The sequence below is a fragment of the Pseudophryne corroboree genome, chromosome 4 (assembly GCF_028390025.1).
Source record: "Pseudophryne corroboree isolate aPseCor3 chromosome 4, aPseCor3.hap2, whole genome shotgun sequence".
Taxonomy (NCBI): domain Eukaryota; kingdom Metazoa; phylum Chordata; class Amphibia; order Anura; family Myobatrachidae; genus Pseudophryne; species Pseudophryne corroboree.
In genome coordinates, this window is record NC_086447.1 from 887,128,198 (window position 1) to 887,152,274 (window position 24,077).

General features: G+C 46.8%; 1 protein-coding gene across 1 annotated transcript in view; it reads left to right on the forward strand.

Annotated features, from left to right (window-relative positions):
• Nucleotides 1-24,077, forward strand: part of AARS2 (alanyl-tRNA synthetase 2, mitochondrial) — a 66,824-nt gene that overhangs the window by 12,813 nt on the left and 29,934 nt on the right. The window contains exons 5-14 of the mRNA XM_063918878.1: nt 8,610-8,754; nt 9,394-9,539; nt 9,681-9,789; nt 9,919-9,957; nt 10,590-10,701; nt 11,617-11,744; nt 19,432-19,579; nt 20,581-20,750; nt 20,950-21,063; nt 21,900-22,040. Coding sequence (XP_063774948.1) covers nt 8,610-8,754; nt 9,394-9,539; nt 9,681-9,789; nt 9,919-9,957; nt 10,590-10,701; nt 11,617-11,744; nt 19,432-19,579; nt 20,581-20,750; nt 20,950-21,063; nt 21,900-22,040 — 1,252 coding nt within the window. The remainder of the gene's footprint in view (nt 1-8,609; nt 8,755-9,393; nt 9,540-9,680; nt 9,790-9,918; nt 9,958-10,589; nt 10,702-11,616; nt 11,745-19,431; nt 19,580-20,580; nt 20,751-20,949; nt 21,064-21,899; nt 22,041-24,077) is intronic.

Consider the following 24,077-nt stretch of genomic DNA (forward strand, 5'->3'; position numbering starts at 1 on the left):
AAGCATGCACCTTACTGATGGAGATATCTGCTCTTGCACAGGAAGTATGAGAATTCTAACTATATGAAGTTACTTGTAATTGTCAGAGAAATAACTTCATATAGTTAGAATTCTCGTGCTTCCTTTATAGGAGCAAATAGCTTCATCAGTAAGGTGTCTGCTTCCAGTGTATCTATAATAAAGAGGGTGTGATTTGTAAGGTGTAGTGACTAGTGGGGAAGTCTGCTACGGAAGAGATACCGGCTGCTGTCAATTAACTTAATTGATTAATGTCACTGAACACACGGAACAGGAGGAGAGGTGCCCCCTTTCAAAGCAGGAGCCTGGCGGCAGCTGACTCCGTTGCCTCCCAGAGTTCTGCCTCTGCTGATACAGTCATATAGAACCTCCAGTGTATCCAGTATAACAAGTAAATGAATAATCCAGAACCTGGTGTTCATGCAGTATAACAGGGTAGACGGTGTTGATGTGTTATAACAGGTAGATCAGAGTAAGCTATGATATGGGGTGTATATAACAGATAAGGTAATAGCCTCCGAGTTACCGGAGGTGCCGAACTTTCTGCGAGTTTGCCCATTTCTTTTTAAAGCTGCAACAATCATTTACATGGCAGAACCAACCTGGCAACTTGGAGGCTATTATATTTTAGAGATGAGCGCCTGAAATTTTTCGGGTTTTGTGTTTTGGTTTTGGGTTCGGTTCCGCGGCCGTGTTTTGGGTTCGAACGCGTTTTGGCAAAACCTCACCGAATTTTTTTTGTCGGATTCGGGTGTGTTTTGGATTCGGGTGTTTTTTTCAAAAAACACTAAAAAACAGCTTAAATCATAGAATTTGGGGGTCATTTTGATCCCAAAGTATTATTAACCTCAAAAACCATAATTTACACTCATTTTCAGTCTATTCTGAATACCTCACACCTCACAATATTATTTTTAGTCCTAAAATTTGCACCGAGGTCGCTGTGTGAGTAAGATAAGCGACCCTAGTGGCCGACACAAACACCGGGCCCATCTAGGAGTGGCACTGCAGTGTCACGCAGGATGTCCCTTCCAAAAAACCCTCCCCAAACAGCACATGACGCAAAGAAAAAAAGAGGCGCAATGAGGTAGCTGTGTGAGTAAGATTAGCGACCCTAGTGGCCGACACAAACACCGGGCCCATCTAGGAGTGGCACTGCAGTGTCACGCAGGATGGCCCTTCCAAAAAACCCTCCCCAAACAGCACATGACGCAAAGAAAAAAAGAGGCGCAATGAGGTAGCTGTGTGAGTAAGATTAGCGACCCTAGTGGCCGACACAAACACCGGGCCCATCTAGGAGTGGCACTGCAGTGTCACGCAGGATGTCCCTTCCAAAAAACCCTCCCCAAACAGCACATGACGCAAAGAAAAAAAGAGGCGCAATGAGGTAGCTGTGTGAGTAAGATTAGCGACCCTAGTGGCCGACACAAACACCGGGCCCATCTAGGAGTGGCACTGCAGTGTCACGCAGGATGGCCCTTCCAAAAAACCCTCCCCAAACAGCACATGACGCAAAGAAAAAAAGAGGCGCAATGAGGTAGCTGTGTGAGTAAGATTAGCGACCCTAGTGGCCGACACAAACACCGGGCCCATCTAGGAGTGGCACTGCAGTGTCACGCAGGATGTCCCTTCCAAAAAACCCTCCCCAAACAGCACATGACGCAAAGAAAAAAAGAGGCGCAATGAGGTAGCTGTGTGAGTAAGATTAGCGACCCTAGTGGCCGACACAAACACCGGGCCCATCTAGGAGTGGCACTGCAGTGTCACGCAGGATGTCCCTTCCAAAAAACCCTCCCCAAACAGCACATGACGCAAAGAAAAAAAGAGGCGCAATGAGGTAGCTGACTGTGTGAGTAAGATTAGCGACCCTAGTGGCCGACACAAACACCGGGCCCATCTAGGAGTGGCACTGCAGTGTCACGCAGGATGTCCCTTCCAAAAAACCCTCCCCAATCAGCACATGATGCAAAGAAAAAGAAAAGAAAAAAGAGGTGCAAGATGGAATTGTCCTTGGGCCCTCCCACCCACCCTTATGTTGTATAAACAAAACAGGACATGCACACTTTAACCAACCCATCATTTCAGTGACAGGGTCTGCCACACGACTGTGACTGATATGACGGGTTGGTTTGGACCCCCCCCAAAAAAGAAGCAATTAATCTCTCCTTGCACAAACTGGCTCTACAGAGGCAAGATGTCCACCTCATCTTCACCCTCCGATATATCACCGTGTACATCCCCCTCCTCACAGATTATCAATTCGTCCCCACTGGAATCCACCATCTCAGCTCCCTGTGTACTTTGTGGAGGCAATTGCTGCTGGTCAATGTCTCCGCGGAGGAATTGATTATAATTCATTTTAATGAACATCATCTTCTCCACATTTTCTGGATGTAACCTCGTACGCCGATTGCTGACAAGGTGAGCGGCGGCACTAAACACTCTTTCGGAGTACACACTTGTGGGAGGGCAACTTAGGTAGAATAAAGCCAGTTTGTGCAAGGGCCTCCAAATTGCCTCTTTTTCCTGCCAGTATAAGTACGGACTGTGTGACGTGCCTACTTGGATGCGGTCACTCATATAATCCTCCACCATTCTATCAATGTTGAGAGAATCATATGCAGTGACAGTAGACGACATGTCCGTAATCGTTGTCAGGTCCTTCAGTCCGGACCAGATGTCAGCATCAGCAGTCGCTCCAGACTGCCCTGCATCACCGCCAGCGGGTGGGCTCGGAATTCTGAGCCTTTTCCTCGCACCCCCAGTTGCGGGAGAATGTGAAGGAGGAGATGTTGACAGGTCGCGTTCCGCTTGACTTGACAATTTTGTCACCAGCAGGTCTTTCAACCCCAGCAGACCTGTGTCTGCCGGAAAGAGAGATCCAAGGTAGGCTTTAAATCTAGGATCGAGCACGGTGGCCAAAATGTAGTGCTCTGATTTCAACAGATTGACCACCCGTGAATCCTTGTTAAGCGAATTAAGGGCTGCATCCACAAGTCCCACATGCCTAGCGGAATCGCTCCCTTTTAGCTCCTTCTTCAATGCCTCCAGCTTCTTCTGCAAAAGCCTGATGAGGGGAATGACCTGACTCAGGCTGGCAGTGTCTGAACTGACTTCACGTGTGGCAAGTTCAAAGGGCATCAGAACCTTGCACAACGTTGAAATCATTCTCCACTGCACTTGAGACAGGTGCATTCCACCTCCTATATCGTGCTCAATTGTATAGGCTTGAATGGCCTTTTGCTGCTCCTCCAACCTCTGAAGCATATAGAGGGTTGAATTCCACCTCGTTACCACTTCTTGCTTCAGATGATGGCAGGGCAGGTTCAGTAGTTTTTGGTGGTGCTCCAGTCTTCTGTACGTGGTGCCTGTACGCCGAAAGTGTCCCGCAATTCTTCTGGCCACCGACAGCATCTCTTGCACGCCCCTGTCGTTTTTTAAAAAATTCTGCACCACCAAATTCAAGGTATGTGCAAAACATGGGACGTGCTGGAATTTGCCCATATTTAATGCACACACAATATTGTTGGCGTTGTCCGATGCCACAAATCCACAGGAGAGTCCAATTGGGGTAAGCCATTCCGCGATGATCTTCCTCAGTTGCCGTAAGAGGTTTTCAGCTGTGTGCGTATTCTGGAAAGCGGTGATACAAAGCGTAGCCTGCCTAGGAAAGAGTTGGCGTTTGCGAGATGCTGCTACTGGTGCCGCCGCTGCTGTTCTTGCGGCGGGAGTCCATACATCTACCCAGTGGGCTGTCACAGTCATATAGTCCTGACCCTGCCCTGCTCCACTTGTCCACATGTCCGTGGTTAAGTGGACATTGGGTACAACTGCATTTTTTAGGACACTGGTGAGTCTTTTTCTGACGTCCGTGTACATTCTCGGTATCGCCTGCCTAGAGAAGTGGAACCTAGATGGTATTTGGTAACGGGGGCACACTGCCTCAATAAATTGTCTAGTTCCCTGTGAACTAACGGCGGATACCGGACGCACGTCTAACACCAACATAGTTGTCAAGGCCTCAGTTATCCGCTTTGCAGTAGGATGACTGCTGTGATATTTCATCTTCCTCGCAAAGGACTGTTGAACAGTCAATTGCTTACTGGAAGTAGTACAAGTGGGCTTACGACTTCCCCTCTGGGATGACCATCGACTCCCAGCGGCAACAACAGCAGCGCCAGCAGCAGTAGGCGTTACACGCAAGGATGCATCGGAGGAATCCCAGGCAGGAGAGGACTCGTCAGAATTGCCAGTGACATGGCCTGCAGGACTATTGGCATTCCTGGGGAAGGAGGAAATTGACACTGAGGGAGTTGGTGGGGTGGTTTGCGTGAGCTTGGTTACAAGAGGAAGGGATTTACTGGTCAGTGGACTGCTTCCGCTGTCACCCAAAGTTTTTGAACTTGTCACTGACTTATTATGAATGCGCTGCAGGTGACGTATAAGGGAGGATGTTCCGAGGTGGTTAACGTCCTTACCCCTACTTATTACAGCTTGACAAAGGGAACACACGGCTTGACACCTGTTGTCCGCATTTCTGGTGAAATACCTCCACACCGAAGAGCTGATTTTTTTGGTATTTTCACCTGGCATGTCAACGGCCATATTCCTCCCACGGACAACAGGTGTCTCCCCGGGTGCCTGACTTAAACAAACCACCTCACCATCAGAATCCTCCAGGTCAATTTCCTCCCCAGCGCCAGCAACACCCATATCCTCCTCATCCTGGTGTACTTCAACACTGACATCTTCAATCTGACTATCAGGAACTGGACTGCGGGTGCTCCTTCCAGCACTTGCAGGGGGCGTGCAAATGGTGGAAGGCGCATGCTCTTCACGTCCAGTGTTGGGAAGGTCAGGCATCGCAACCGACACAATTGGACTCTCCTTGTGGATTTGGGATTTCGAAGAATGCACAGTTCTTTGCTGTGCTGCTTTTGCCAGCTTGAGTCTTTTCAGTTTTCTAGCGAGAGGCTGAGTGCTTCCATCCTCATGTGAAGCTGAACCACTAGCCATGAACATAGGCCAGGGCCTCAGCCGTTCCTTGCCACTCCGTGTGGTAAATGGCATATTGGCAAGTTTACGCTTCTCCTCCGACAATTTTATTTTAGGTTTTGGAGTCCTTTTTTTTCTGATATTTGGTGTTTTGGATTTGACATGCTCTGTACTATGACATTGGGCATCGGCCTTGGCAGACGACGTTGCTGGCATTTCATCGTCTCGGCCATGACTAGTGGCAGCAGCTTCAGCACGAGGTGGAAGTGGATCTTGATCTTTCCCTAATTTTGGAACCTCAACATTTTTGTTCTCCATATTTTAATAGGCACAACTAAAAGGCACCTCAGGTAAACAATGGAGATGGATACTAGTATACAATTATGGACTGCCTGCCGACTGCAGACACAGAGGTAGCCACAGCCGTGAACTACCGTACTGTACTGTGTCTGCAGCTAATATAGACTGGTTGATAAAGAGAAGATGTCTATGTAACTATGTATGTATAAAGAAGAATGAAAAAAATCCACGGTTAGGTGGTATTACAATTATGGACGGACTGCCTGCCGAGTGCAGAGACACAGAGGTAGCCACAGCCGTGAACTACCGTACTGTGTCTGCTGCGACTGGATGATAAATGATATAAAAAATATATATATATCACTACTGCAGCCGGACAGGTATATATTATATAATGACGGACCTGCTGGACACTGTCTGTCAGCAGAATGAGTTTTATTTTTATAGAATAAAAAAAAAAAAAACACACAAGTGAAGTCACACGACGAGTGTTTAACTTTTTCAGGCAATCACAATATAAGTATACTACTAACTATACTGGTGGTCAGTGTGGTCAGGTCACTGGTCAGTCACACTGGCAGTGGCACTCCTGCAGCAAAAGTGTGCACTGTTTAATTTTAATATAATATGTACTCCTGGCTCCTGCTATAACCTATAACTGGCACTGCAGTAGTGCTCCCCAGTCTCCCCCACAATTATAAGCTGTGTGAGCTGAGCAGTCAGACAGATATATAATATATATAGATGATGCAGCACACTGGCCTGAGCCTGAGCAGTGCACACAGATATGGTATGTGACTGACTGAGTCACTGTGTGTATCGCTTTTTTCAGGCAGAGAACGGATATATTAAATAAACTGCACTGTGTGTCTGGTGGTCACTCACTATATAATATATTATGTACTCCTGGCTCCTGCTATAACCTATAACTGGCACTGCAGTAGTGCTCCCCAGTCTCCCCCACAATTATAAGCTGTGTGAGCTGAGCAGTCAGACAGATATATATAATATTATATATAGATAATAGATGATGCAGCACACTGGCCTGAGCCTGAGCAGTGCACACAGATATGGTATGTGACTGACTGAGTCACTGTGTGTATCGCTTTTTTCAGGCAGAGAACGGATATATTAAATAAACTGCACTGTGTGTCTGGTGGTCACTCACTATATAATATATTATGTACTCCTGGCTCCTGCTATAACCTATAACTGGCACTGCAGTAGTGCTCCCCAGTCTCCCCCACAATTATAAGCTGTGTGAGCTGAGCAGTCAGACAGATATATATAATATTATATATAGATAATAGATGATGCAGCACACTGGCCTGAGCCTGAGCAGTGCACACAGATATGGTATGTGACTGACTGAGTCACTGTGTGTATCGCTTTTTTCAGGCAGAGAACGGATATATTAAATAAACTGCACTGTGTGTCTGGTGGTCACTCACTATATAATATATTATGTACTCCTGGCTCCTGCTATAACCTATAACTGGCACTGCAGTAGTGCTCCCCAGTCTCCCCCACAATTATAAGCTGTGTGAGCTGAGCAGTCAGACAGATATATATAATATTATATATAGATAATAGATGATGCAGCACACTGGCCTGAGCCTGAGCAGTGCACACAGATATGGTATGTGACTGACTGAGTCACTGTGTGTATCGCTTTTTTCAGGCAGAGAACGGATATATTAAATAAACTGCACTGTGTGTCTGGTGGTCACTCACTATATAATATATTATGTACTCCTGGCTCCTGCTATAACCTATAACTGGCACTGCAGTAGTGCTCCCCAGTCTCCCCCACAATTATAAGCTGTGTGAGCTGAGCAGTCAGACAGATATATATAATATTATATATAGATAATAGATGATGCAGCACACTGGCCTGAGCCTGAGCAGTGCACACAGATATGGTATGTGACTGAGTCACTGTGTGCTGTGTATCGCTTTTTTCAGGCAGAGAACGGATTATAAAGTAAACTGCACTGTCCTCACTAGTAAACTCTCTCCACTCAGTCTCTACACTTCTACAGTAACAGTACTCCTCCTAGTCAGCTCCAGTAAATCTCTCTCAGTCTCTTATAATCTAAATGGAGAGGACGCCAGCCACGTCCTCTCCCTATCAATCTCAATGCACGTGTGAAAATGGCGGCGACGCGCGGCTCCTTATATAGAATCCGAGTCTCGCGATAGAATCCGAGCCTCGCGAGAATCCGACAGCGTCATGATGACGTTCGGGCGCGCTCGGGTTAACCGAGCAAGGCGGGAAGATCCGAGTCGCTCGGACCCGTGAAAAAAAACATGAAGTTCTGGCGGGTTCGGATTCAGAGAAACCGAACCCGCTCATCTCTGTTATATTTAGCCCCTGGAGTTTATTTAGTATAACACATAGGTCATGGTAACCCAGGATCTATTATTCATGTAGTACAACAGAAAAGTCATGGTAGTGTAGGATCGTGTGTATGTATGTATGTATGTATGTATGTATGTATGTATGTATATGTATATATAAAATAAGGACCACTCGACCCATCTAGTCTGCCCACATAGGTCTTGGTAATTTAGAACCTGGTGCTCATGTAGTATGACAGGTAAATTGTGGTAGTGTAGAACCTGGGGTTCACATAGTGTAACAAGTAGCTTGTGATCCTCTAGAACAGGTGTTCAGGGAATATAACAGGTGACTTATGGCCCTTTAGAATCTGGACTGTATGCAGTATAACACTTAGTGGCTATGTAAGTCCGGGTGTGACAGGTAGGTGGTGGTGATCTATAGTCTCGTATTCATGTGGTATGATGGTGGGTTGTATTATGTAACACATGATATGTAGGCAGTAGGGATCTTAAGCGTGGCCTTCATGCGGTATGAGATGTAGGTAGTGGGAATCTGAAATATCAAGGTTGTGAGATGACTGGTAAGTGGTGGGAATCCTGGTGGTCATGCAGTATGACCAGCTTTCTTGTATAATGATATGGACACTGAGCCAAATACAAATCTATGAGCAGCAGGAGACCTACACCATATTATTGAGATTCAGAAAGGAAAAGGAAAGAATTTACCTAACCAATGTGGGAATTAATTGAATGTCTGTACCCCAAGAGCCAAGAATGTTGTATAAAGTAGCTTTGGTATAATTATACAGTATAGCACCAGTTCCAGCTAAGCCTTACAGCATTTGAATTGATTGTACTGTATCCTGCTTGCACCACTAGCGTAATGTCTAAATTAAGAATGGGAGGATGTCCTCAGCCTAAGTGTACCATTGTTCTCTAATTGTGTTGGGCAGAGAGGCGGACAGAAGCCTGAGACTGTTACCGCACCGTCACGTGGACACAGGGATGGGACTGGAGAGACTGGTGACCGTCCTCCAAGGCAAGCGCTCCAACTACGCCACAGACCTGTTCACACCCATCCTGAGGGCCATTGAGAAGGTGAGTAGTGTAGACTGTGTGTTCCATGTTCTCCATGTGTCTGTATATGTAGCAGACTTGTGTAAATGTTACACGATTCCTAAACTCTGCATTACTTGCTTAGAGATCTACTTAATCTTTCTTCATCTTCATTAATAAGAGCCTAACTCATCCAATAATTCATCACTGAGCCTGCCCACTAGGGATGTAAAAGGTGTTTCTTCTTGAGGGTCCATCTCCACAGGGAATTCCTTGGGGTGTAGGTGGTTGAAGAGGACCGGGCACCAAACCGTTAAAGCTTTTGAGTTCCCAGGATGCTCTGGTCCCTCCTCTATACCCCACCCAAGGCTAGCCAGTTAATGCATAGGTGTATATACAGATTAGAAAACACATTATGAATATCAATTATACAAAGTTTGTAATTCTAGAAGGATGGGCAGCCTTGAGTATTAGCCCCACACCCCGATACTATATCGCTACCCCAGTGCGCAGGGAACCAGATCATTCCGAAATGTAAAAGGTGTGTTTTGGGAGCTGAAGGAGGTATGATTCTGGTAAAGGTCAGGATTGGTTCTCACCACACAAATTCTGTCTGGACGTCCACTCATATATATCATGACGTTGTACGGTCTGCTTGCCAATAACACGTCTCACTCACAGGGCTCCCAGGCTCCCCCATACCGGGGCATGATGGGAAGAGAGGACTGCAATCACGTGGACATGGCATACCGTGTGGTGGCGGATCACATCCGGACGCTGTCTGTCTGTATTGCTGACGGAGTATACCCCGGCATGTCCGGAGCAGAGTGAGTACCGAGCAATTTATCACATAATCCCTTCGCTCAGATTGGAACATCACATTTTCTGTCTCAATCTTTTGCATCCCTTCCTCTAATAAACCGAGTAGCAGTGACTAGTGATGAATAAGGTTTTGTCTTGCTCTTTAGACTGGTGTTGCGTCGTATCCTACGCAGAGCTGTCAGGTTCTCCTCCGAGCTTCTCCGGGCCCCTCCTGGCCTCCTGTCTTCTCTGGTCCCCACCGTGGTGGAGATTCTGGTAAGCATAGACCTCTGGACCCCATAAAGGTTGCAGATCTGAGGTCAGTGATGCGCAGGTATGTATGTAACAGTTGCTCATGTTAAATCATAAACCCTGATCTCTCCTCATCGTATGTTTGTTCTGTAGGGAGAGACATACCCAGAGCTGGTGAGGGAACAATCACAGGTCAGTGACTCCAGCAGTTACAGTATCTGCTGTACGTTATCATAATATCTGAATGAACAGTACATTTTCAGCAATTCTACTGTAGTTACATATACGTATTCCTGCTCACCAATGTAAGGCCAGAGGAAGAACTGTGCGATTCCTCTCCAAACCTCAATCATGGTAGCTCATAATTTGTCATTTTCCCGACCAGGGTACCTTACGGTGCATATAATCATTACTTTATAGTTATTAAAGGTGTTAGTTTATTTATCTCAGTAAAATCTTAGTAACATGCGAATAGCTTTCAGAAATATTCTTTTAGTAACAATATTACAATCAGCAATACAAGATACACAAGTTGTATTACCTCTGTTTGTACACTGATGACGCTGGGTGTGACAGAAATACAGACAAATGACGCAATACGACAGAAGGTGCTAGATTGTGTGGTAATGGTGCCGACACCTGATTGGACTCTGCCGCACTAACACTGCATTGCGCCATTTGCTTCAGCAGTATAAATGGGAGGCTTAAACTCAGGTCCTAAAAATATAAGTGAAGCTCTACAATTCTCATCCTAGATGTGCCATTTGTTCCGATGCTGCCTCCCAGGTTGTGTTGTGTAAAATGTAATTTGTTTACTATTTCAGATTATGAGAATTATTAATGAAAACGAGGAGGCATTTCTGATATCTCTCCAGCGCGGGAGCCACATCATAGACCGCACACTTCAGGAAGAGGGGTCTCAGAAACCTTTCCCGGGTATGTGTCAGACATAATTTCCGAGGTCAGCTATTGGACAGCTATTTCCGAGGTCAGCACTTAGCGATAAATTAAACGACGTCGCTCATTTCAACCCTTCCTGAGCGACGTTGTTTAATTTATCGCTAAGAGTGTATGTCGCCACCAAGTGATGCGCGGCCCCCACGGGTCTTTACCAACCCTCTGTTGGCCGTGCATGCAGCTCAATTTGGACTCCTCGTCCAAAACTGCATGGTCCGGCCCACCGCGGCATGACGTCACTGTGCGATATTATTAGTGATATTGCACAGTGTGAATGCCCGCCATCGAACGGCCCGGGAGGGCAAACTCTAGGCAACGTCGCTCATATCACCTAGTGTGTACATAACCTTTACTCTAGCAGCTGGTGTCTATGCTATTACAGCGTTAGAGTCTCACGCCAGTGTCTGCTATACCCACCGCTTACAGACACTATCCGCGCTCTAGTGAATATGGAGTAATATTACGTCCCTGGTATCAAAAATCCACTGCAATACATTAGTACGGAGATAAGCCTTCTTAACCCCTTCATGACCAAATATGTTCTATTATTTTTTGACATTAAGAAAGGTCCATTTTTATTTTATTTTATGTTTTTGTTTTACTATCCAATATCTGACCACTGTAATGTGCTGCTAAATAGATGGAATGTATTTCCTACACAAACCTGAAAGCTCAAAATGACAATGAAGTTACTCCCCAGAATCCGTGTACCTCCCACCCCTGTTTTTACCAATTGCTCTTCCTTACGTACAGTTAGCGTATGTGAATGTGCGGCTTCTCTCTGCTATTTAAACATAAAGCCTTGGACAGTCCCTGATGTTGCAGACAGCTGACCGTTCTGAGTCTCCTAGTAGAGTTCTCTGGACTCATGTCTGTTTCTGCCATTCTCTGCAGTGAACGTGGCCTGGTCTCTGTACAGGAACTTGGGCTTCCCCCTGGATCTCATTACCCTGATGCTGGAGGAGAGAGGATCTTCCCTGGATAAGGCTGCCGTAGAGCAGCTTGCGGTGGAAGAGGCAGAGGTCAGCAGCTTAATCATTTGTAATATACTATTTCCTGCGGTTTGGGTGTGAAATCCCGGCATACAGCATGCAGACGGTCAGGATCCCAGCAGCGGAATCCCAACGTTCAAAATCTCAACGGATCCCTGTGAGTATTCTAACCCTAACTCACCTCTCCCACAGCCTAACCCTAACCGTCCCCTTCCATAGCCTAACACTTACACTCCCCACAGCCTAATCCTGCCCCTAGTGACTAACCTCAGTATTTACAGTCAGGATTTTGAGCGTCTTTATTCCGCTTCCGGGATTCTGAACATCCTTATGCTTTGCGCCAGGAAATCAACTACATCCGTTTCCTGCTATATAAAGAAATTGGCTGTACATACATAGCAATCTAGAGATATGTGCTTGGTGAGCCAGCATTCTCATCCACCACTTCTTACCGCTGCCAGTGACCGCACATTTCCCGGAGCAGCAGAAGAAGCGATCCATTCGCTTCCCGTAAAGGTTCTTATCCCGCAATTTGGCTGTCCTCCCTCATAATCTTTGCTGCAGACCGGAGGGGAGGACCCCAGGTGGTGCAATATTGGATGGAATAAATGGTATAAAATATACGTACGACATACGTACATGCTCAGCATCTCGTTACCTCTCCGTCTGACCTGGTTCCATCTGAACTGTTTTACCAATGTTTCCCAGGGACTGCAGTAAAGCAGGGTCACATCTGGGAACTCGGGAACAGCTACCAGTTATGTCTTTCTGTTCATGTGTTTTCTCCTATGTTCATACTAATATACCTTCAGATACCACACTAGGACATTTGCTTTCCATGAACATGTTCCACAGCCGGCTCAGATGACTAGAAAGGTGACAAGAAATATATAGACGCTCTGTTAAGAGTATATTGAGTTATTATTGATATTATCTATTATTTATAATGTGTGTTGGATAAGTGTGGCTTAGCGTCCTTAACTCTTTGCTGTATGTATTTCATACCATTTATTGCATCCAGTATTTGGGAAGAGTGCGCCATCTGGTAGCCTCATCTCTCTGTATTTATTTTTCTGTTCATACATACAGTATATACTGTACATACATCTTTTCTCTTCCATAACATCAGCTTATGCACATAGCACTTATACCTACCCTATGGGCTGATTCAGGTTGGATTGGAAACTCTGCTAAGAAGCAGAATTTGCAATCCTTGTGAACGCATGCTGGGGGTCGCCCATCACAGTGCAAGGCCGCCGAGCATGCTGACAGCCCCCCCAGCCACCTCAATCAAGCAAAAATTGCGATTGCACTGCAATTTCTGCTTGCTGGTAGAAATTAGGGTTGCCTCCTGCCGCCACAGCTTGCTCGCGCACGCAGAAGGCCTGCCGCCATCTTTCTGATTGTGGCGGCTGCGTATGATGTCACGCAGCTGACGCGATCATGCCCCCATTCGCGCCACCACGCCCCCGTTTTTATGTCACGCCTCTGCAACGCTCCGCCTAGGAAACAGAGCGTTGCCCGCCCCCTCCCCCGCCTCGCGAATGCCTCTGCCTGATTGACGGACAGAGGCGTTTGCGTTTTCTGCGGGCGCCCGCAGAAAATGCAGGTGCAGGACAGGCGCTGCGCACGCGCCCGCTTTCTTCTTTTTTAATTGTGGTTGGATCGCTTTTTGCGCTCCAACCTGAATCTGGCCCTGTGTTCAGTGCAAAATATCGATCTGAAACAGACGTCCCTCTGTGATAGGACAGAACATGCCCACCTACCTCCCTGACACTCTGACAAGACAGGCCTCTTGCGTGTGTTCGCAAAGTAGCCACCGGTAAATGCCTATTTCAGGGATGAAGAGATCCGGCCAGAGATTGGCAGAGATGTTTGTATTCGCCGTGCCACATGTGCAGTGTGCTAACGTTTGCTAGATGCGTCCGCAGATGGAACTGCATGACTCCAACCCGCAAGCATTAAAACGCTGGAACTAACAATATATGTATTTTCTCTAACGTCCTAGTGGATGCTGGGAACTCCGTAAGGACCATGGGGAATAGCGGGCTCCGAAGGAGGCTGGGCACTCTAGAAAGATCTTAGACTACCTGGTGTGCACTGGCTCCTCCCACTATGACCCTCCTCCAAGCCTCAGTTAGATTTCGTGCCCGGCCGAGGTTGGATGCACACTAGGGGCTCTCCTGAGCTCTTAGAAAGTTATAGTCTTAGAATTTGTTCTTTTCAGTGAGACCTGCTGGCAACAGGCTCACTGCAGCGAGGGACTAAGGGGAGAAGAAGCGAACTCGCCTGCTTGCAGCCGGATTGGGCTTCTTAGGCTACTGGACACCATTAGCTCCAGAGGGATCGACCGCAGGCCCAGCCTTGATGTTCGGTCCCGGAGCCGCGCCGCCGTCCCCCTTACAGAGCCAGAAGCAAGAAGATGGTCCGGAAAATCGGCGGCATGAAGACTCAGTCTTCACCAAGGTAGCGCACAGCACTGCAGCTGTGCGCCATTGCTCCTCTCACACACTTCATACTCCGGTCACTGAGGGTGCAGGGCGCTGGGGGGGGGCGCCCTGAGGCAGCAATAAAAACACCTTGGCTGGCAAAAATACCTCAATATATAGCCCCAGGGGCTATATATGAGGTAAATACCCCTGCCAGAAGTCCATAAAAAACGGGAGAATAGGCCGCGAAAAAGGGGCGGAGCCTATCTCCTCAGCACACTGGCGCCATTTTCCCTCGCAGCTCCGTTGGAGGGAAGCTCCCTGGCTCTCCCCTGCAGTCTGCAAGGGTTAAAAAAAGAGAGAGGGGGCACTAAATTTAGGCGCAGTATACATTATATATATAGATATAAAGCTATAGGGGACATAACTCAGTTAGTCCCTGCAGTATATAGCGCTCTGGTGTGTGCTGGCATACTCTCACTCTGTCCCCCCAAAGGGCTTTTGTGGGTCCTGTCCTCGTTTAGAGCATTCCCTGTGTGTCTGCGGTGTGTCGGTACGGCTGTGTCGACATGTTGAATGAGGAGGCTTATATGGTGACGGAACAGAGGCCGATATATGTGATGTCGCCCCCTGTGGGGCCGACACCAGAGTGGATAGAGAGGTAAAAGGTATTAACCGACAGTGTCAACTCCTTACATAAAAGGGTGGATGACGTAACAGCTGTGGGACAGCCGGCTTCGCAGCCCGCGCCTGCCCAGGCGTCTCAAAGGCCATCAGGGGCTCAAAAACGCCCGCTCTCTCAGATGGCAGACACAGATGTCGACACGGAGTCTGACTCCAGTGTCGACAAGGTGGAGACATATACACAATCCAATCCGTGACTTGATCCCGGCAATAAAAAATGTGTTATACATTTCTGACTTTAACCTCTATAAATGGGTTTTAGGTTTGGGGAGAAAAAACAGGCAGTGTTTTGTTCCCCCATCAGATGAATAAATGAAGTGTGTGAAAAGCGTGGGTTCCCCCGTTAAGAAACTGGTAATTTATAAAAAGTTACTGATGGCGTACCCTTTCCCGCCAGGAGGATAAGTTACGCTGGGAGATATCCCCTAGGGTGGATAAGGCGCTCACACGTTTGTCAAAAAAGGTGGCACTGCCGTCTTAGGATACGGCCACTTTAATAGGTACCTGTTGATAAAAAAAACAGGAGGCTATCCTGAAGTCTGTATTTACACACTCAGGTACTAGACTGAGACCTGCAGATAGTGCTGCTGCAGCGTGGTTGGTGACCCTGTCAAACAGGGATAATAGTTGGCAAACATAAAAACATATTAAAGACGTTGTCTTATATATGGGGGATGCACAGAGGGATATTTTGCCGGCTGGCATCCAAAATAAATGTAATGTCCATTCTGTCAGGAGGGTATTAGAGACCTGTCACTGGACAGGTGATGCTGACTTAAAAAGCGCATAGAGAGCCTTATAAGAGTGAGGAATTATTTGGGGATGGTCTCTGGGACCTCGTATCCACAGCAACTGCTGGGAAGAAATAATTTTACCTCAGGTTTCCTCACAGAAAAAGGTACAGTCCTTTCGGCTTCAGAAAAGCAAGCGGGTCAAATGGCGCTTCCTTTCTGTACAGAGACAAGGGTAGAGGGAAAAAGCTGCACCAGTCAGCCTGTTCCCAGAATCAAGATTCTTCCCCCGCCTCCTGTGAGTACACACCATGACGCGGGTGCTCCACAGGTGTAGCCAGGTACGGTGGGGGGCCGCCTCAAAAATTTCAGCAATTAGTGGGCTCGCTCACAGGTGGATCCCTGTTTCTTCCAAGTAGTATTTCAGGGGTACAAGCTGGAATTAGAGATGTCTCCCCCCAGCCGTTTCCTAAAATATGCCTTGCTGACAACTCCCTCAAGCAGGGAGGCTGTGCTAGAGGCAATTAATAAGCGGTATTCCCAGCAGGTAATACTCAAGGTGCCCCTACTTCAACAAGGACGGGGTTACTATTCCACACGGGTTGGGGTACCGAAACCGCATGGTTCGGTGTGACCCATTTTATATTTAAAATCCTTGAACATAAAAAAATTCAAGTTCAAGATGGAATCGCTCAGGGCGGTTATTGCAAGCCTGGACGAGGGGGATTACATGGTATCCCGGGACATCAAGGATGCTTTCCTGCATGTCCCCATTTACCATCCTCGCCAGGAGTACCTCAGATTTGTGGTACAGGATTACCATTACCAAGTCCAGACACTGCCGTTTGGACTGTACATGGCACCGAGGGTGTTTTATCAAGGTAATGGCCGAAATGATGATACTCCTTCAAAAAAAGGGAGTTGTAATTATCCCGTAATTGGACAATCTCGTTATAAGGGCGAGGTCCAAGGAGCAGTTGGTAGTCGGGGTAGCACTATTTTGGAAAGTGCTACAACAGCATAGGTGGATTCTAAACAGTCCAAAGTCACAGCTGGTTCCTATGACACGTCTACTGTTCCTGGGGATGGTTCTGGACATAAACCAGAAATAGTGTTTCTCCCGGAGGAGAAAGCCAAGGAGTTGTCATCTCTAGTCAGAGACCTCCTGAAACCAAAATAGGTAGCGGTGCATCATTGCACGCGAGTCCTGGGAAAAATGGTAGCTTCTTACGAAGCAATCCCATTAGGCAGGTTCCATACAAGAACTTTTCAGAGGGACCTGTTGGACAAGTGGTCCGGATCGCATCTTCCGATGCATAGGCTGATAACCCTGTCTCCAAGGACCAGGGTATCTCTACTGTGGTGGCTGCAGAGTGCCCATCTTCAAGAGGGCCGCAGGTTCGGCATACAGGACTAGGTCCTAGTGACCATGGATTCCAGCCTTTGAGGCTGGGGGGCAGTCACATAGGGAAGAAACTTCCAGGGACTTTGGTCAAGTCAGGTTATTTCCCTACACATAAATATTCTGGATCTGAGGGCCATTTACAATGCCCTGAGGCCAGCAAGGCCTCTGCTTCAAAACCAGCCGGTACTGATCCAATCAGACAACATCACGGCAGTCGCCCATGTAATCAACAGGGCGGCACAAAAAGCAGGATGGCGATGGCAGAAGCCACAAGGATTCTCCGATAGGCGGAAAATCATGTGTTAGCACTGTCAGCAGTGTTCATTCCCGGAGTGGACAACTGGGAAGCAGATCTTCTCAACAGACACGACCTCCACCCGGGAGAATGGGGACTTCCTCCAGAAGTCTTCCAATAGGATTGTACACCATTGGGAAAGGCCACAGGTGGACATGATGGCGTCCCGCCTTAACAAAAAGCTATAAAAGATATTGCTCCAGGTCAAGGGACCCTCAGGCGATAGCTATGGACGCTCTGGTAACACCGTGGGTGTACCAGTCGGTTTAGGTGTTCTCCCCTCTGCCTCTCATACCAAAGGTACTGAGAATAATAAGAAGGCGAGGAGTAAGAACGATACTCGTGGATGGCCAAGAAGAGCTTGGTACCCAGAACTTCAAGAATTTATATCAGAGGACCCATGGCCTCTGCCACTCAGTCAGGACCTGCGGCAGCAGGGGCCCTGTCTGTTCCAAGACTTACCGCGGCTGCGTTTGACGGCATGGCGGTTGAACGCCGGATCCTGAAGGAAAAGGGTATTCCGGAGGAAGTAATTCCTACGCTTACTAAAGCCAGGAAAGAGGTTACAGCAACTCATTATCACCGCATATGGCGAAAATATGTTGCATGGTGTGAGGCCGAAAGGGCCCCAACAGAGGAATTTCAACTAGGTCGATTTCTGCATTTCCTGCAAGCAGGAGTGACTATGGGCCTTAAATTGGGTTCCATTAAGGTACAGATCTCGGCTCTGTCGATTTTCTTTCAAAAAAGAACTAGCTTCAGTACCTGAAGTTCAGACATTTATAAAAGGAGTGCTGCATAGTCAGCCCCCGTTTGTGCCTCCTGTGGCACCTTGGGATCTCAACGTGGTGTTGAGTTTTCTTAAAATCACTTTGGTTTGAACCACTAAAAACCGTGGATCTGAAATATCTCACATGGAAGGTGGTTATGTTATTGGCCTTGGCTTCTGCCAGGCGAGTATCAGAATTGGCGGCTTTGTCTTGTAAAAGCCCTTATTTGATTTTCCATATGGATAGGGCAGAATTGAGGACTCGTCCCCAGTTTCTCCCTAAGGTGGTGTCAGCGTTTCACCTGAACCAGCCTATTGTGGTGCCTGCGGCTACTAAGGATTTGGAGGACTCCAAGTTGCTAGACGTTGTCAGGGCCCTGAAAATATATGTTTCCAGGACGGCTGGAGTCAGAAAATCTGACTCGCTGTTTATCCTATATGCACCCAACAAGCTGGGTGCTCCTGCTTCTAAGCAGACTATTGCTCGTTGGATTTGTAGTACAATTCAGCTTGCACATACTGTGGCAGGCCTGCCACAGCCAAAATCTGTCAATGCCCATTCCACAAGGAAGGTGGGCTCATCTTGGGCGGCTGCCCGAGGGGTCTCGGCTTTACAACTTTGCCGAGCAGCTACTTGGTCAGGGGCAAACACGTTTGCAAAATTCTACAAATTTGATACCCTGGCTGAGGAGGACCTGGAGTTCTCTCATTCGGTGCTGCAGAGTCATCCGCACTCTCCCGCCCGTTTGGGAGCTTTGGTATAATCCCCATGGTCCTTACGGAGTTCCCAGCATCCACTAGGACGTTAGAGAAAATAAGAATTTACTCACCGGTAATTCTATTTCTCGTAGTCCGTAGTGGATGCTGGGCGCCCATCCCAAGTGCGGTTTATCTGCATTACTTGTACATAGTTATTGTTAACTAAATCGGGTTATTGTTGAGCCATCTGTTGAGAGGCTCTATTGTTTCATACTGTTAACTGTGTTTCATATCACGAGTTGTACGGTGTGATTGGTGTGGCTGGTATGAGTCTTACCCGGGATTCAAAATCCTTCCTTATTGTGTACGCTCGTCCGGGCACAGTACCTAACTGAGGCTTGGAGGAGGGTCATAGTGGGAGGAGCCAGTGCACACCAGGTAGTCTAAGATCTTTCTAGAGTGCCCAGCCTCCTTCGGAGCCCGCTATTCCCCATGGTCCTTACGGAGTTCCCAGCATCCACTACGGACTACGAGAAATAGAATTACCGGTGAGTAAATTCTTATTTATTTATGCCGAACACAAGTATCTGCGCCTACAGGATAAAATGAATAAACGTACATCAGGTTTGGGTTAGTAATCTGCAGCACCCAAGTATTACTGGTGCAGTCACTGCAGATTGTTACTGACGTGTTGTCTCTGCTCAGATGAAGGTCAGGAACCAGCAGGCGGATAAAGCCGCAGCCGTCCTGCAGCTGGATGTCCACTCTCTGGCCGAGCTACAACGCAGGGGGGTCACTGGCACCAATGATTCACCAAAGTATGACTACCATCTGGCGGCTGATGGTAGATACGGTAAGAGAAGTTCTATATGATACAGAGAGTTGCAATGTATATGGTATTCAGGCCAGGCAAAGTACAGCCAGCCAGCAACCAGATAGACGTGGAAGGAATAGATACTACCCCGTGCTGAGGAATATCTGGGTGCTGCCACCAGAGTGTAGCTGAATTTTCTGGTCATTTTGCATCCACACAATTAGTGATTTCTGGATCATTGTGCTGAACCTATGAACAAGAAAAGGGCGTCTTTATTTGTGTGTGACAGAGCTGATACTAGGAAGTAAATGCAACGCCAAATCCTGCGCCATGCTAGGACTGGTTCCACTGCTATAGTGTTACAAGCCAGCCTGGCATAGCCTGATACTAGTGGGTGCTTCTGTAGGGAGAGTTCATTGTTCCCCTGCTCAGTTGTAACTTGCCCAGGCTACAGCATTGCGGCTTTCTACTTATTTTATGGGAGGGAGACACATGTTGTTCTATTTCCTTCTCCTCCTTCTTCTTTTTTCTTTTTCTAGTCCTCCTTCTTTCTTCTTCTAGTCCTCCTTCTTAATTCTTCTAGTCCTCTTGCTTTCTCTCTCTCTCTCTCTCTCTCTCTCTCTCTCTCTTTTTCTTTTTCTTTCTCTTTCTTTCTTTCTTTCTTTCTCTCTTTTTCTTTTTCTCTTTCTTTCTCTTTCTTTCTTTCTCTCTCTCTTTCTTTCTCTTTCTTTCTCTTTCTTTTTCTTTCTCTTTCTTTTTCTCTTTCTTTTTCTCTTTCTTTTTCTCTTTCTTTCTCTCTTTCTTTCTCTCTTTCTTTCTCTCTTTCTCTTTCTCTCCTCCTCCTTCTCTATACAAGTAAATATATCCAGTACCAGACCTTTGGGATTTACGATAGACACTTTATTTATACATTTTCTAAATGTCACTTTATTTTTACTGAGCAGTAAACGAGAGCAGACTTTTGTGGCCTGCACTTGGTCTTCTGTACAATTCTAAATCTGATCCCTAATCTTATCTCAAATATATACATATATTTGCAGTGTTTAGCCTCTGTCAGGCCACCGTGCTGATGCTGTACAGGGACCAGTCGCTGCAGACTGAGGTTGGTGGGAATCATCGCTGCGGTGTCATCCTGGACCGGACCTGTTTCTATGCGGAGCAGGGTGGGCAGAGCTCTGACCTGGGGTACTTTGTACGACAGGGAGAACAGGTAAGAGCTGTCTAATGAGAGATCTAGGGGTTTATGACAGAAATGTAAAAGTGCAATGCTTTTACTAGCCATGTTTTTCTAGTAATATCAATGCACTTCTAAATTTTGGGCGTAAACACGATCGGAAGTGACGGGTTTTTAGAACCCAAAACTTAGTAAATAACTCTGATTACCTTTTATCTCTGTCCTCTCTCTGCAGGATGTTCTGTTCCCGGTGGAGTCTGTACACATGGCAGGGGGTTACGTGTTGCATGAGATTATTGCAACAGAACCTCTGAGGGTCGGGGATCAGCTTCTGCTGTTTCTGGATGAGGTAGCTGTCCCAGGAAACGATAACCAACACACTGCAGCTCATTTGTCCATCTCATGCATTCTTAAGCATAACCCTCATCATTTCTATGTTAAATCAGGATCATATAAGACCCGCTCTCCTTTTGAAAGATTAAACCGTTTTCAGACACCGCCATCATGATGCGTAGACCCTTATACTGTAGATGGGTTTAGTATGATTTACCGACGGACACAATCATAATCCTGACAGCCTTTGACCTACAGTCAAAATACCGGCACGGTCAAAATATAAACATTCATGATGCCTACATGTTTTGAAATGCCGACGTAGAATACCGACATGTCAAAATGCCGACATGCGGGGTTTTTTTGGGGGGAGATTTAGTGTCACGGTCGACATGGACACCGTCTAAGTGTACCTCGCCCCCTCTCATGGCTCGCTGCGCTTGGAACACTATTATATTCCCGCTCCAGGTCCACTGGGGATGGTAAAGTATGACAAGTCTGGTTTTGGGCAAAAATTCCTCAAAAACACATGTCAGCATTTCAAATGACAGTATTCTGACTGTCGGCTTTTTGAACATGTCGGCATAATGAATGTTGGTATTTTGACCAGGTCAATGGCTGTCAGGATTATGACAGTCGGTAAATCAACTGCTACTCCTGTAGATAATGTATAATTAAACATTTGCTGAAAAGAAGGTTGTGCTTTCGCAGAATGTAATTTGCGCGGCAACCCCTAGTGGTTTGTTGGGGGTACTACAATCTGGCTGTGTGGTATGGATTGTGTCTCTGTGGTGATCATGCATACGGCAGTGAGGATGATGATTATGTCAGTAAGCTTCTCTCTTCTTGCAGGCCCAGCGGCTGGCATGCATGATAAAGCATACAGCCACCCATCTGCTGAACTTTGCCCTGCGCCAGGTGCTAGGGGAGAGCACGTCACAGCGAGGGTCTCATGTTACGGCAGATCGTCTCCGGTTTGATGTTAGCGTCACGGTGAGGACTAAGGAAATAATAATAATGTGTGTGAGATAATAAAGAAACAATAGTTGATGTTCTCCTAGTTTGTGAAGACACTATGGGCCGGATTCTGAGTTGGAAGTAAAGCAGGAAAGAGCTAGGAAAGGTAGGCACGCCCTATACAATTATTGGGCCTTTGCCAATATTCGGGCGATGAACCTGTTTTTTGGTGTAGTATTTTGTCATGAATGTTTTGGACAAATACAATAAAACGGTCCAAAATTGGCCAGAAACATTGACACAGTCAGAATCTGCGAGAACACACCAGCCAAAAGGTCCCGATATTGGCCCTCATTCTGAGTTGATCGCTAGCTGCTTTCGGTCGCAGCGCAGCGATTAGGTGAAAAAGCGGCATTTATGCACATGCTTACGGGCCGCAGTACGCACGCGCAAAGTACTTTCACACAAAACTGCAGTTTTACACAAGGGCGAACAACGCTTTTCTGTCGCTCTGTTGATCGATGAGTGATTGACAGGAAGTGGGTGTTTCTGGGTGGTAACTGGCCGTTTTCAGGGAGTGTGCTAAAAAAAACGCAGGCGTGTCAGGTCAAAACTCAGGCGTGCCTGGGGAAATGGGGGAGTGGCTGGCCGAACGCAGGGCGTGTTTGTGACGTCAAAGCAGGAACTAAACTGACTGAAGTGATCGCAAGGTAGGAGTAGGTTTGGAGCTGCTCAGAAACTGCATGAAAAGATTTTCGAGCAGTTCTGCTAACCTTTCGTTCGCACTTCTGCTAAGCTAAGATACACTCCCAGAGAGCAGCGGCCTAGCGTGTGCACTGCTACTAAAAGCAGCTAGCAACAATCAACTCGGAATGAGGGCCATTGGGCCTTATTCAGGTTTGTAAGCAAACCAAAAAATCACACAGCTGGGCATAACCATGTCGCACTGCAGGTGGGGCAGATGTAACATGTGCAGAGAGAGTTAGATATGGGTGGGGTGTGTTCAAACTGGAATCTAAATTGCAGTGTAAAAATAAAGCAGCCAGTATTTACCAGGCAGGAACAATATAACCCACCCAAATCTAACTCTCTCTGCACATGTTACACCTGCCACACCTGCAGTGCACATGGTTTTGCCCAGTTGCTTGCTATTTTGGTTTGCTTACAGACCTGAATAACCCCCGTTGTGCAGTGTGTGAGCATTCCTAATAATCTGTCCATAGTTCCGACGATTTACCCTGATTACCTCCTCCTCCTTGGGGATGGACATATGCAAATTCAGTGTGGTGTGGCAGAAAATCAGTAACTTTAACCATAAAAAATCCCTTATTGTGTAGCGCTGATATCGGGACCTTCCACTGACAGAAAATTCACTCTGATTGTCTGTACAATAAAAAAAACCAAAATAGTCTGTAGCTAGTTTGATTGTGCCCCTTGGCAAAACCATGTTATAGTGCAGGTAGGGTAAATATAAAATGTGTCGAGAGTTAGATTTGGGAGGGGCGCGTCCTACCTCGCATCTCAATTGCAGTGCAAAAAAAAAGCTGCCAGTATTACCGTGCATGAATGAAAAAGTATGTGCACCCCTTGCATTGCAGAATGATGTTTATGGGCACAGTAACTTGCTATAATTTGCTTCATTCCCACCTCAGAATTAGCCCCAATGTCGGTGTGTAACATTGGGCACCATATTACTGCATTTGATGTAGAATTCATGTTATTTGATATCAAAATTGTGTTTTTCTCATTATAACATGTGGCGTCTCTGTGCTTTCCTCCCTATTACATGCGTGACCTGTCTGTGTATTTCTCACTATTACATGCGTGGCCTCTCTGTGTATTCCTCATGATTACACACAATGTCTCTGTGTATTCCTCAGTAATACATGCATGGCCTCTCTGTGTATTCCTCATTATTACACGCAGTGTCTCTGTGTATTCCTCATTATTACACGCAATGTCTCTGTGTATTCCTCAGTAATACATGCGTGGCCTCTCTGTGTATTCCTCATTATTACACGCAGTGTCTGTGTATTCCTCAGTAATACATGCGTGGCCTCTCTGTGTATTCCT